At 29.3% G+C, this 14,170-nt stretch overlaps 1 protein-coding gene across 1 annotated transcript in view; it reads left to right on the plus strand.

The window, feature by feature from the left end:
- LOC117921758 (receptor like protein 21-like) overlaps positions 1 to 13,939 on the plus strand; it is a 95,196-nt gene extending 81,257 nt beyond the window's left edge. The window contains exons 9-11 of the mRNA XM_034839719.1: positions 10,254 to 10,400; positions 11,622 to 12,959; positions 12,992 to 13,939. Coding sequence (XP_034695610.1) covers positions 10,254 to 10,400; positions 11,622 to 12,959; positions 12,992 to 13,830 — 2,324 coding nt within the window. The 3' untranslated portion in view covers positions 13,831 to 13,939. The remainder of the gene's footprint in view (positions 1 to 10,253; positions 10,401 to 11,621; positions 12,960 to 12,991) is intronic.
- Positions 13,940 to 14,170: the final 231 nt, after the last annotated feature.

Below are 14,170 nucleotides of genomic sequence, written 5' to 3' on the forward strand. Positions count from 1 at the left end.
GATGAGCATGCAGATTTTCTTCTCCCTTCATGGATAGATAACAACACTAGTGAATGTTGTAATTGGGAGCGGGTTATTTGCAATCCCACCACAGGTCGAGTTAAGAAGCTTTTCCTCAATGATATAAGGCAACAACAAAATTTGTTGGAAGACGATTGGCGCTATTATGAAAATGCCAAATTCTGGTTGCTAAATGTCTCCCTATTCCTTCATTTTGAAGAACTTCACCATCTAAACTTGTCTGCAAACTCATTTGATGGGTTTATTGAGAATGAAGGTATGTTACCTCTCACCTTTAAAATTTATTTTCACTTATACTCCAAACATTCTAAAGGAACTACTAGCATATGTTCTTAAAAGTGTTCAGGTGGAGACCAAATGGTCACTAGTAACTATTGAATTTAATATAAGAACAATTACTAATTATTAAAATTTATAATGTAAATTAACATTTAAATAGAGCAATAAAAAATTATTATTTTAGAAAACTATAGATTACATTAGCCTTATATATAAAAAGCATACTTGTTATTTATGCCATCATTTCACAGTTAACCCAATAAGTGGGATTCAACTAAGAGTGAGCAATTTCACAATTATTAATTAACAGGAACACTTAGGCTCCCATATCCTTATCCTTTTTGCTGAATTGTCTTTCCTTATCTTCCATTCCTAAAAAGCTTGATTTTTATATTCCAAATTGATAGAGATTGGTTAAAGAAAGGTGATCAGAAAATTTGACTATTGCTTTCAAATGAGGAATCACCATCTTCAAATTTTCACATTTACAAAAAAAAAAAAAAAAAAAAAAAAAAACAAAACAAAACAAAACTAGCCTCGGGTAAGGTCCAAGCCTTATTGTTTTAAGCTGATGTCGGGTTGGTTTAATAATGAACAGAGTAAATCCCAACCCATGACCATCTAGGCATTTCCAAATTCCACCCATCCACAACCCATTAATATGACATTTTCAAGGACAAAATTTAATCAATTAAACCTATTAGATGGATTCTCCATACAATGTTAAAATGAATATAAACACTTTTATTCAAAAAATAATTTCCTTCATTTAGTTAGGATTCAAATTATAGGGGCACAAAACATGAAAATTTTCATGTTTAAAATTCACAAAGATCACAAAAGCTCTTTGAAGCTCTATGGAGTTTTTTATTTCTAACATTTAAACACAAAAATCACCAAATTGAATTAGAAACTTGGATGCATATTCTTATATTAAAGACATGTAAGCTTACATATATAAATATGAAGATCTCAACTTGTAATTACATGCTTCTAATTAAAATTATATTACTCTATTTTACAGGATTTAAAGGGTTATCAAGTTTAAAGAAATTGGAGATCTTGGACATAAGTGGTAATGAGTTTGACAAAAGTGCCTTAAAATCTTTGGGCACAATAACATCACTCAAGACATTGGCTATTTGCAGCATGGGACTGAATGGATCTTTTTCCATTCGAGGCATGTTATATGTCCACATTGTTTCTTTGAAATTAAGTAAAATATATTTCTAACTTTTAATGTTCCTTAGTTAATCTCTCTTTTGATTCATGTTTGTTGCAGAATTAGCTAGTTTGAGAAATTTGGAAGTGTTGGATCTAAGCTATAATGATTTGGAAAGCTTTCAACTATTGCAAGGTACTTCATTAACTTGCTAAAAAACTTGTGATATTTTGTTATTAAATTAAAGGTAAGATTAACAAACAATTTCTTCTCATTAGTTACTTTTCTTTGTAATATCATTAAATTTGATATAAAGTAGTCTAAATCATCCTTTCAATTTATAAGTTTTAATTAAAACGCATCAAGCATGCACAAGATGTTTAATATAACTAATATTTTCATAAGTAATTGAATTTTTTTTATGAATTAATTAACTTGATTATCAATAAATACTTACATGTATAAGATTAATATAGTTTCATAAGTATTTTAAAATTGTCTTACAACACACACACACACACAGGGAAAATGAAAGGTATGTGATACCTTTATGCTATGTTTGGTTCCCAAAAAAATTGAGGGAAAATGAAAGGAGAAAAAAGTAGAGAGGGAAAATAAAAGAAAAGAAAAAAAGTGAAGAAAAATATAAAATTGATTAAAGTAAATACATTATTTGTATATGTTACTTTAAACTTGTTTCACTTATTTTAATTCTTCAATGTAAAGATGAAAGATTTGAAAATGCAGAAGTTTCTAATTATTTTTTTATTATATTTTATTTTATTTTATAGTTTTTACAATACAACCAAACATAATAAAATCATTTTCTTTAATTTTTTTTTCTTTTCTTAATACTTTTCACGAACCCTTAAGTTATGTTTGGTTTGCAGAAAATATGAGGAATAGAAAATAGAAAAGAAAATTAGAAGGAAAGAAGTAAAATAAAATAAATTTAAATTTAATAAATTATTTTTATATGCTACTTTAAACTTATTTCACTTATTTTAAATTATTTTAACTCATTTCTAATAAATAATAATGGAAATTGTAGAGAAGTTTGTGTTATTCAAGCTTTGCAATGACTTTTCAAGGTGAAGGAAAATATTCTTGCTAAAATTGAAAAAGGAAATACCTTCTTAAATAGCCTATTGACCGAAAACACATTGCCCTAACATATACACACACCTTTATTATTTATACAATCATGTAATACTTAATCCAGTTAGTGGGATTCTAGTGGTTGTTTCTATCTTGGTTTCCAATATTTTTGATTGATAGTGTTCGATTAATGAAATATCATAAATTTTGACCCTAATAAGGACCAATCCCTATTAAATGTAATTAGGTTGACCCAAGACTAAATGTTAGACCTAACTAATAAAAACACATCTGTATGTTGGAGTCTAAATAACCCGGCCTTAGGTAGGACCCATGCCTTATTATTTTAAGATGTAGTCCAACTGGTTTGACACTAGATTGAGTAAAGCCTAACTTATGAGCATCTGTGCATTTCCATCCATCCACAACCTACTGGCATGGGCAAACTTTGGTCAATTAAACCTATTATAACTGTATACAAAATTTTAAGTTCAAAAGATAATTTTCCTTATTTAGTTAGGATTCATATTAAAAAGGCACAAAGCATGAATTTTCATGTTTAAATTCACAAATATCATGAAAGCTCCTTCAAGCTCTATGGACCATTTTATTTGTAACATTATTTTACTCTTAATTATCAAATTAACCAACAAATTCTTCTCATTACTTATTTTTCTTTTGTAATGTCATAAAATTTGATGTAAAGTAGTATTGGTCATCATTTCAACTTTTAGGTTCCAATTAGATGCATCAAGCATGTGCAACATATTTGATACAACTAATATTTTTATAAGTAATTGAATTTTTTTTTCTATAAATCAATTAACTTGATTATCAATGAATACTTTCATACATGATATTGATGTAGTTTCATAAATATTTTAAAATAGTCATAGAAGTCTTTTATCTGATTCACTAGAAAGAAAAATAAATTAAACTATTCTAATGAAAATACTTGATGATTTGAAGTGATTGCTTTTGATTTTATTTGATTGCTACCATTATTAATTGTTAGAAATTGGCAACAAATACCCATTTTGCATCACTTCTATATGCATCGGGGGAATGAATTATATTTCATAGAGCTAACAGGGCAAAACTCATACTTTTGGAATTATGGAAAAGGTTGCTAGAAAGCTAATTAACCATTTATATTATGATTAAGACTAGTTGGCCGTTCCTCTATTCAATCAAGTTTAAGGCTTAGATGAACCTATGAATTTATATTAATTAATTGGGAAAGAGAATAAATAGGCTAAGTAGAAGTTATAGGATTGTAATAGCATTAAGTTAATGATCTTGTTTAGGTCTTCTACTAAATTAGAGAAGAAACAAACAAAAGTAATCAAACGTGTAGTGATAATTATATCTACTTAACATTGAGACAATAGTTGTACTAATGGTAATTATATTATTTCTTGAGAGTTTAAACAATATATATTGAAAATGTTTTTAAAGGTTTAGCAACTACTAAGGTTATAATTAACTACGAGCTTTTTATTTTTAAAAATATGAAATATTAATATCTTTACTTTCTTTGATCTTCTTGTAGGTTTTAAAAGTTTGCCTAAGCTGAAAAAGCTGGAAATCTTAAACCTTGGTTATAATCGGTTCAACAAGACCATTATAAAACAGTTGAGTGGACTCACATCCCTTAAAACACTAGTTGTAAGCAACAACTATATTGAGGGATTTTTTCCTTCCCAAGGTATTGCTTATTCTTTTAATATCCTTAGTAACCACTCTACCATGATTTTTTTTTTTCAATTTTATTTTCTTTCTTGAACCATCTTACAGAATTATCTATTTTTGGAAACTTGATGACACTGGATTTAAGCGGGAATAGATTCAATGGCTCCCTATCAATCCAAGGTAAATTCTAATCAGAATTATCATTATATTTAGGGCATATAATAAATTAATTAAATTATTTTATCTATTATCATTACTTGGTTATTTGGATTTTCTTGATATTGTTTAGCATTTTACATAGAAAAATGAAATGGAAAAAATCAACTCATGCTTAGTGTTTAAGCATTGGGCTAGAAGTATATTTGTCTTCCCAATTTAATCAAATAGAAAAGTTATAAATAACATAATTTAACTTATACCTTATATTGATTGAAGAGGTTAGACTACTTTTGGATTTAATGGTCAATATTTTTGGAAGATAGGGTTTCCTAAATTTGATCAAAAGAACTTCAATTTAAATTACCATAACTACATAAAGTTGTGACTAGCATAATTAAACTCTTTTATTAATAGATGTTCATAGACTAGTATTATAATCCCACACACACAGATAATCAAATTTTGAAATTAGACTTCAAATAACTATGCAATATACGAAACTACAAAATGAATGGTAGGTCATAATTAATTAAATTCGTACTATATTCAATGTTGGTCAACACGTGTCAAGTAAAAGTTTTGGCCTAAGTGTAAGGGCTCACTTGCTCCTATATAGATGTTATTCACTTTGAGTGAAGGCCTACTTTAAAATATCTCTATACATTTATGAGAAGTCTACTAAATATAAAGTCGTAGAAACTTTTCTTCTTAGGTGATGTGGAATTTCACATTAGGACCAACATTTTATATATTTTGAAAACATAATTTAATTAACATTTTAGAATTAATTATTAGTTATCCATTTATAATCCTAGAGGAAATTCCTTTTACCTATGCAAATTATATACCTCTAGTAATTACCTTTAATTTCTCATTTACAACTTCCTAAAATAATATGAAAAATGACAAATTGTACAATATCTACCAATATGGGTGGAATATGCAGTGAGACCCATAATGCTCAATATAGTACTAGTATCTATGTCATTTAATAGCAATGAAAGTACTAAGTAATAAAAACAATTGTTTTGGGCACTTTATGCAATTGGCCTTGTAAAAAAAGAAATCTAAAGTAGTTGGACTCATTTACTAGTAATTTAACATATGACTAGAACCTATTGAATCATTTGCAATAGCACTTACTTTGGTCATGTCTAAATTTATTGCACATGGTGCAAAAAGGGGTGGTGCTAGAGAATGCTTTGTTTTCCCACTTATGGAAGTCTCAATCTTGTTAATATATTTTATGCCATGTTTATCATATATAAATTTAGCCTAAGTGTAAGGGCTCGCTTGCTCCTATATAGATGTTATTCACTTTGGGTCGAGTCCTACTTTAAAATATCTCTAACGTTTATGAGAAGTCTACTAAATATAAAGTCGTAGAAACTTTTCTCCTTAGGTGATGTGGAATTTCACATTAAGACCAACATTTTATATATTTTGAAAGCATAATTTAATTAACATTCTAGAACTAATTATTCGTTATCCATTTATAATCCTTGAGGAAATTCCTTTTACCTATGAAAATTATATACCTCTAGTAATTACTTTTAATTTCTCATTTACAACTTCCTAAAATAATATGAAAAATGACAAGGTGTATAATATGAGCCAATATGGGTGGTATATGCAGTGAGACCCACAATGCTCAATATAATACTAGAATCTATGTCATCTAATAGCAATAAAAGTACTAAGGAACAATTTAACATATGTTTTGGGTACTTCATGCAATGGCCTTGTAAAAAAAGAAATATAAGAAAGTTGAACTCATTTACTAGCAGTTTAACATATGACTAAAACCTATTGAAGAATTTGCAATAGCACTTACTTTGGTCATGTCCAAACTTATTGCACATGGTGCAAAAAGGGGTAGTGCTCGAGGATGCTTCCACATAAGAAAGACCCTACTTAACTGTTACAAAGGTTATTTTCCCACTTGTGGGAATGCTAACCCTGCTAATATATTATATGCCATGTTTATCATATACAAATTTTTCTTTACTAAATATTTCTTTAATGATCTTAGACCTAAAATTAAATATTTCATTATTATTGGTCATTTCGTTCCTCAACTTTTCAACTTTTAGAGTTAAATCTTTATCTTTATCATTGATAGTTTTATGTTTAGTCCTTAGAAACTTCACCTTATAAACAATATGTTCATTTAATATGTTGATATTTTTAATTTTCAAAGAATCATAGAGCTTATTAATTTTAATTTCTTTTTATTCACTTTTATGCTTTCAACCTTTGTTTTAGTTTTCTTATAATAATGCATCATAGACGCCATGTACATCATTAAAATAAAACTCATTTTTTTCATTAGGATTCAATTAACCCAATGGATCATAATCAAAATTAGCTGCATATGAACAAAAGCAATGAGATTATCATTTTGTACATCTTTACTTTCATTTGAGTTCTTAGCCCTACAATCATCAAACATGGAATTACTCTAAGTCACCTACATAGCCTTCATACCTAATGTTTTTAAGGCAAGGACAATCAACAACCATGTGTCCCATTCCCCTAATGGTTCACTACAAAATCAAGGTACATATGTTATGCTTTCTTTGTTTCATAGAGATTAGAGAGGATAAACATTGTAAAAAAAAAAAAAGTTGTCATAGTTAATGTAAGCTAAAACTAAAAAACTTGCTTTTTCAATTGTGTAAGCATGTTTTGTTCTTGATGAATATTTACAACATTCAGAGTTACTAATGTTTATAATTCACAAAGACCTCATTAACAACAAGTAACAACTAATTGCAAGTAACCATGAAAAAAAATAAGGAGAAAAATAAAGGAAAATCAAGGAAAGTGGCAAATTTTTTCATCCCCATAAAAAATGCTAAGGAAGAAAAAGGTGAAGAAAGTTTAAAGAAAGTATATTTTTCAAAAATTGAATTTTCTTTTCCTTAAAGTTGGTATGGACAACCAAACAAGAAAATGATTTTTAAATTCTTTTTTGACCTTTTTCTATCATTCTTTTTTTTCCTCTACTCTATTTCCTTTCCCTCAAACTTTCTAGGTAGTAAACATTACCTAAGATAAATAGGGAAGAAAATATTTTATCATTTATTTATTTGGTATTTTTCTTACCTTTTTTTTGTATTTTATCCAAATATAAGAAAACTACTTTTTTTTATTTTTTCTTTTCCTTGTTGCTTTTCAAGAATCAAGCATACTTTAAACTCTAATTAAGAGTTACATAGATTTACAGAGAAACAATGCAACTGGTAACAAAAAATTAAGGAAATTTAATTTTTTTTAATTTTTGAGAGTAAGTATAATAAGATTGGTTTGTTTGATAGAAAATTTGAATAAAAATTATTTCAATGAAAATTCAAGGAAAGGAAAAAAAAAAAAAAAAAACTTGATCTCTAGACTATAATACTAAATCACTTAAAAAATCTCCTAACATCGTTTATGTTCATCTTTCTTTTTATGGATTTGAAAAACCCAATAATTTGGAGAAAACTGATTCAAGGAAGAATAATTTTTAGAATAAAAGATTATTATTTAAGAGGATCATAAATATTATAGTCATTGTTGAAAATGATAAATGATTAAAAAAAAAAAGGTAGTTGGAAATTTAGATACTTTTATAAGACAAATGCATTTTTCTAGTCTGGTATGAAAAAAGGTAAAATGATAGGCTTTGATCATTTTTTAAATTAGTTTGTTTAAATCATTTTAATTTATTTTGATTTAAGAACAATAACTTTTATTACACTAGTTATTTTGATTTTCTTTTGATAGATTTTGCAAGCTTTAGTAATTTGGAGGTATTGGATTTGAGTTATAATTCATTTAGTGGGAGCGTTCCATCATCTATAAGATTGATGTCTTCTCTCAAGTCTTTATCTCTAGCTAGAAATTACCTCAATGGTTCCTTACCAAATCAAGTTACATATATTGTGATTACAGGTTTTTCTGTTTTCTTTTTTAATATCTTCTTTGTTCTTTATTCCAATTAAGTCATGCATGTCTATTAATTTTTGGTATTTAATGAAAAACATTATTCTTAATTCATAAAGACCTCATCAACTGTAAGTAATAGCTAGTTGTAAGTTTGGGGGCATTGACAAGACGAGGAGATGATTGGTTACATGCCTTATTCTCTTTTGTAGGCTTCTGCCAATTGAATAAGCTTCAAGAATTAGATCTTTCTTACAACTTATTCCAAGGGATCCTTCCTCCATATTTGAATAATTTGACATCTTTGAGGTTATTGGATCTCTCTTCCAACCTATTCTCCGAAAATCTTTCTTCCCCTCTATTACCTAATCTCACATCCCTGGAGTACATCGATCTCAGTTACAATCATTTTAAGGGTTCATTCTCTTTCAGCTCTTTTGCTAATCACTCCAAGCTTCAAGTGGTCAAACTTGGAAAGAATAACAACAAATTTGGGGTAAAAACTGAATATCCAGTTGGTTGGGTTCCCCTAATTGAAAGCTCTTGTGCTATCCAACTTAGTGGTGGTTGATCTATCCCATAATAACTTGACGGGAAGGTTCACCAATTGGTTGCTTGAAAACAACACAAGACTAGAATTTCTAGTCCTGATGAATAACTCTTTAATGGGTCAACTACTTCCCCTGAGACCTAATACTCGTATCAGTTCATTGGATATCTCACACAATTAGTTGGATGGACAACTTCAAGAAAATGTGCTCCATATGATTCCAAATATTATGTTTCTAAATTTATCCAACAATGGTTTTAAAGGTATTATCCCATCCTCAATAGCCGAAATGAGTTCCTTAGAGACGTTGGATTTGTCTGCTAATAGTTTCTCAGGGAAAGTACCAAAGCAATTGCTTGCGGCAAAATATTTGTGGCTTCTGAAATTATCAAATAATAAATTTCAAGGTGAAATATTTTCAAGTGACTTTAACTTGACTCAGTTAGGGTTTTTGCATTTGGACAATAATCAGTTCAGGGGAACACTGTAAAATGTAATCTCCAGAATCTCTAGGTTGTGGGTGTTGGATGTGAGCAACAACAACATGTCAGGTGAAATTCCAAGCTGGATAGGTAACATGACCGATTTGACTACACTGGTGTTGGGCAATAATAGTTTTAAAGACAAATTACCACCTGAGATTTCTTAATTGTCGGGGATGATATTTCTTGAAGTTTCTCAAAACGCTCAAGAGCATGGAGTATTTAGAGCATCTACATTTGCAAGGGAACATGTTTACAAGATTGATACCCAGAGATTTTTTCAATTCCTCATATCTATTGACTTTGGATATCAGAGACAACAAGTTATTTGGAAGTATTCCCAATTCAATCTCTAGACTTTTAGAGCTAAGAGGAAACCTTTTAAGTGGTTTCATTCCATATCGGCTTTGTCATTTAACTAAAATAAGCTTCATGGATCTTTCAAACAACAATTTTTCTGGGTCAATTCCCGGATGCTTTGGTCATATCGGATTTGGAGATTTCAAAACTGAGCACAATGTGTATATAGAGATGTTGGATTCGTATTCAGAAAGCAATCCTTCTATATATACGGGTTACTTAATAAAATATTTATTTTTCTCTATTGAACTCCCTGATGAAGTAGATGAAGTTGAGTTTGTTACCAAGAATAGGTATAGCTCCTACAGAGTAGATAAAAATATTTGTTGGGAATTTAGATATTTTTATAGAAAAGTAGACAAGTATTCTAATTTATAAAAACAATGCATTTCTTTAGTTTGGTATAAAAAAAATGAAATGATAAGTATTGGTAATTTTTTTTAAAGCAACAAACGTTTTATTTTATTTGTATTTAAGAAAGATGTCTTTTCTTATACTAGTTATTTTAATTTTCTTTTGACAGTTTTTGCAAGCTTAAGCAATTTGGAGATACTAGATTTGAGTTCTAATTCCTTAAGTGAGATTATTCCATCATCTATAAGATTGATGTCTCATCTCAAGTCTTTATCCCTGGCCGGAAATCACCTCAATGGTTCTTTACAAAATCAAGGTACATATGTTATGATTTGTTTGTTTCATATAGATTAGAGAAGATGAATATTGTAAAAAAAAAAAAAAGTTGTAGTTAATGTAAGCTAGAAATAAGTATCTTGCCTTATAAATTATATAAGCATGTGTTAGTTCTGAATGAATCTTTACAACATTTAGAGTTACCAATGTTTATAATTCATAAAGACCTCATTAACAGTGAGTAACAACTAATTGTAAGTAATTGTGGAAAAAGTAAGGAAAACAAAATGAGGGAAAAGCAAGGAATTAGGAAATTATTTTGTTCCCATTAAAAAATGCTAAGGAAGAAAAAAGTAAAAGAAAGTTCAAAAAAAGTGTATTTTTCAAAAATTTATTTCTCTTTCCATTAATTTTGCTATGGACAACCAAACAAGAAAATTATTTAATAATTCTTTTTTTTTTCATTCTCTCTTTTTTTTTTTCCCTACTCTATTTCTTTTCCCTCAAACTTTCTTGATAGTAAACACAACCTAAGATAAATGGGGAAGAAAATTTTTAGTATTTTTTTTTATTTTTTTAGAATGTTTTCTTACTTTTTAGTATTTTATGCAAATATAAGAAAAAAAAATTTCTTTTTTTTTCTTGCTCATTTTTAGACATGAATCACACTTTAAAAGAAAATTAATTTTTAATTAGGAGTTAAGATAAATTTAAGGAGAAACAATGAATCACAAATAACAAAAAATTAAGGAAATTGAATTTTTGAAAGTAAGTTTAATCAAATTGCTTCATTTGATACAAAATTTGAATAAAAATTCTTTCAATGAAAATTCAAGGAAAGGAAAAAACATTTTTATCTCTAGATTATAATATTAAATCATGTAAAAAATCTCCTAACATCATTTATATTCATATTTCTTTTTATAGATTTGAAAAAATTCAACAATTTGGAAATAACTTATTCAATGAAGAATAATTTTTAGATTTAAAGATTATTATTTAAGAAGATCATAAATATTACCATCATTGTTGATGTCTAAGAAGATCATATTCAACAATTTTTTTAATATGCTGTTTTTTATGGTAGTTAATTGATGTCTTGTAATTTTTAATATTTAATGAAAAACATTATTTTAATCATCTAGAGTTCTTAATTCATGAAGACCTCATTAATGTAATGGTGAGTAATAGTTGGCTGTAAGTTTGGAGTCAAAGACATGTCAAGGAGATGATTAGTTACATGTCTTATTCTCTTTTGTAGGTTTCTGCCAATTGAATAAGCTTCAAGAGTTAGATCTTTCTTACAACTTATTCCAAGGGATCCTTCCTCCATGTTTGAATAATTTGACATCTCTGAGGTTATTGGATCTCTCTGCCAACCTATTCTCCGGAAATCTTTCTTCCCCTTTATTACCTAATCTCACATCCCTAGAGTACATCGATCTCAATCACAATCAGTTTGAGGGTTCATTCTCTTTCAGCTCTTTTGCTAATCACTCCAAGCTTCAAGTGGTCATACTTGGAAGTGATAACAACAAATTTGAGGTAGAAACTGAATATCCAGTTGGTTGGGTTCCCCTGTTTCAGTTGAAGGCTCTCTTTCTATCCAACTGTAAGCTCACCGGTGACCTTCCTGGTTTTCTTCAATACCAATTCAGGTTAGTGGGGGTTGATCTCTCACATAATAACTTGACAGGAAGTTTTCCCAATTGGCTGCTTGAAAACAATACGAGACTAAAATCTCTAGTTCTGAGGAATAACTCTTTAATGGGTCAATTACTTCCCTTGGGACGTAATACCCGTATTAAGTCATTGGATATCTCACACAATCAGTTGGATGGACAACTTCAAGAAAATGTGGCCCATATGATTCCAAATATGGAATATCTAAATTTATCCAACAATGGTTTTGAGGGTATTCTCCCATCCTCAATAGCTGAACTAAGAGCCTTATGGATTTTGGATTTGTCTACCAATAATTTCTCTGGAGAAGTACCAAAGCAATTGCTTGCAGCAAAAGATTTGAGGTTTTTGAAATTATCAAATAATAAATTTCATGGTGAAATATTTTCAAGGGACTTTAACTTGACTTGGTTGGAGTATTTGTATTTGGGCAATAATCAGTTCACGGGAACTCTGTCAAATGTAATCTGCAGAAGCTCTGGGTTGAGCGTGTTGGATGTGAGCAACAACTACATGTCAGGTGAAATTCCAAGTTGGATAGGTAACATGACATTATTGGGAACATTGGTCATGGGCAACAATAATTTTAAAGGCAAATTGCCACCTGAGATTTCTCAATTGCAACAGATGGTGTTTCTTGACGTTTCTCAAAATGCTCTTTCAGGATCTCTTCCTTCTTTGAAGAGCATGGAGTATTTAGAGCATCTACATTTGCAAGGGAACATGTTTACAGGATTAATACCCAGAGATTTTCTCAATTCCTCAAATCTATTGACTTTGGATATTAGAGAAAACGGGTTATTTGGAAGTATTCCCAATTCAATCTCTACACTTTTGAAGCTAAGGATTCTTTTGCTGGGAGGAAACCTTTTAAGTGGTTTTATTCCAAATGATCTTTGTCATTTGACTGAAATAAGCTTGATGGATCTTTCAAACAACTCTTTTCAGGGCCAATTCCCAGATGCTTTGTCCATATCCGATTTGGGGAGATGAAAAAGGAGGACAACGTGTTTGGAAATTTCATTGAAAATGCGTATGGATTGAATTCTCATATTGTATATGCAGGTTACTTGGTGAAATATTGGTGGTTCACAAGTCCAGTATATAATGAAAAAGATGAAGTTGAGTTTGTCACCAAGAACAGGCGTGACTCCTACAAAGGTGGCATCCTTGAATTCATGTCTGGATTGGACTTATCATGTAACAACTTGACAAGTGAAATACCTCATGAGCTTGGAATGCTAAGTTGGATTCGTGCATTGAACTTGTCTCACAATCAATTGAATGGCTCCATTCCAAAGAGTTTCTCCAATCTTTCTCAAATAGAGAGCTTAGACCTTTCTTATAATAAATTGGGTGGAGAAATTCCTCTAGAGCTAGTTGAACTCAATTTTTTAGAGGTGTTTAGTGTGGCTTACAACAACTTCTCTGGTAAAGTTCCAGATACCAAAGCACAATTTGGGACATTTGATGAAAGGAGCTATGAAGGTAATCCTTTCCTTTGTGGGGAACTATTAAAGAGGAAATGCAACACAAGTATTGAGTCACCATGCGCACCATCACAGTCTTTGGAAAGTGAGGCAAAATGGTATGATATCAATCATGTTGTTTTCTTTGCAAGTTTTACTACTTCATATATCATGATCTTGTTAGGATTTGTTACCATCCTTTACATCAATCCTTATTGGCGTCATAGATGGTTCAATTTTATCGAGGAATGTATATATTCCTGCTATTATTTTGTTTTTGATAGTCTTTCCAAGTTATCGGCATATTTGTATAATTAGATACTTTTAATTGGATGATATTTGCATAATTAACTACTATTTGTTTCCATGGGATAGAAAGAAATGGGATGTATAATGCTATGAGCTGAAACTTACATACTTTGCTCAAATTCTAACATCTTTTGATTTTATTTTCAAGTTCCATTATTTATTATGTATTGTTTAATTCAAGATTTAACCATATTATGTTACTCTTATAAAAACAAATTCAAATTTTTAGGAACTTTTAGCATTAAAATAATTTCATAATCAGATTTTAAAAAATAAAGAAGAAAGAAAATACTAAATAATTGGAAAAACAATTCAAGGGAGTATTAAATTATCATCTTAGAATTGTTTG

The sequence above is a fragment of the Vitis riparia genome, chromosome 9 (assembly GCF_004353265.1).
Source record: "Vitis riparia cultivar Riparia Gloire de Montpellier isolate 1030 chromosome 9, EGFV_Vit.rip_1.0, whole genome shotgun sequence".
NCBI lineage: Eukaryota > Viridiplantae > Streptophyta > Magnoliopsida > Vitales > Vitaceae > Vitis > Vitis riparia.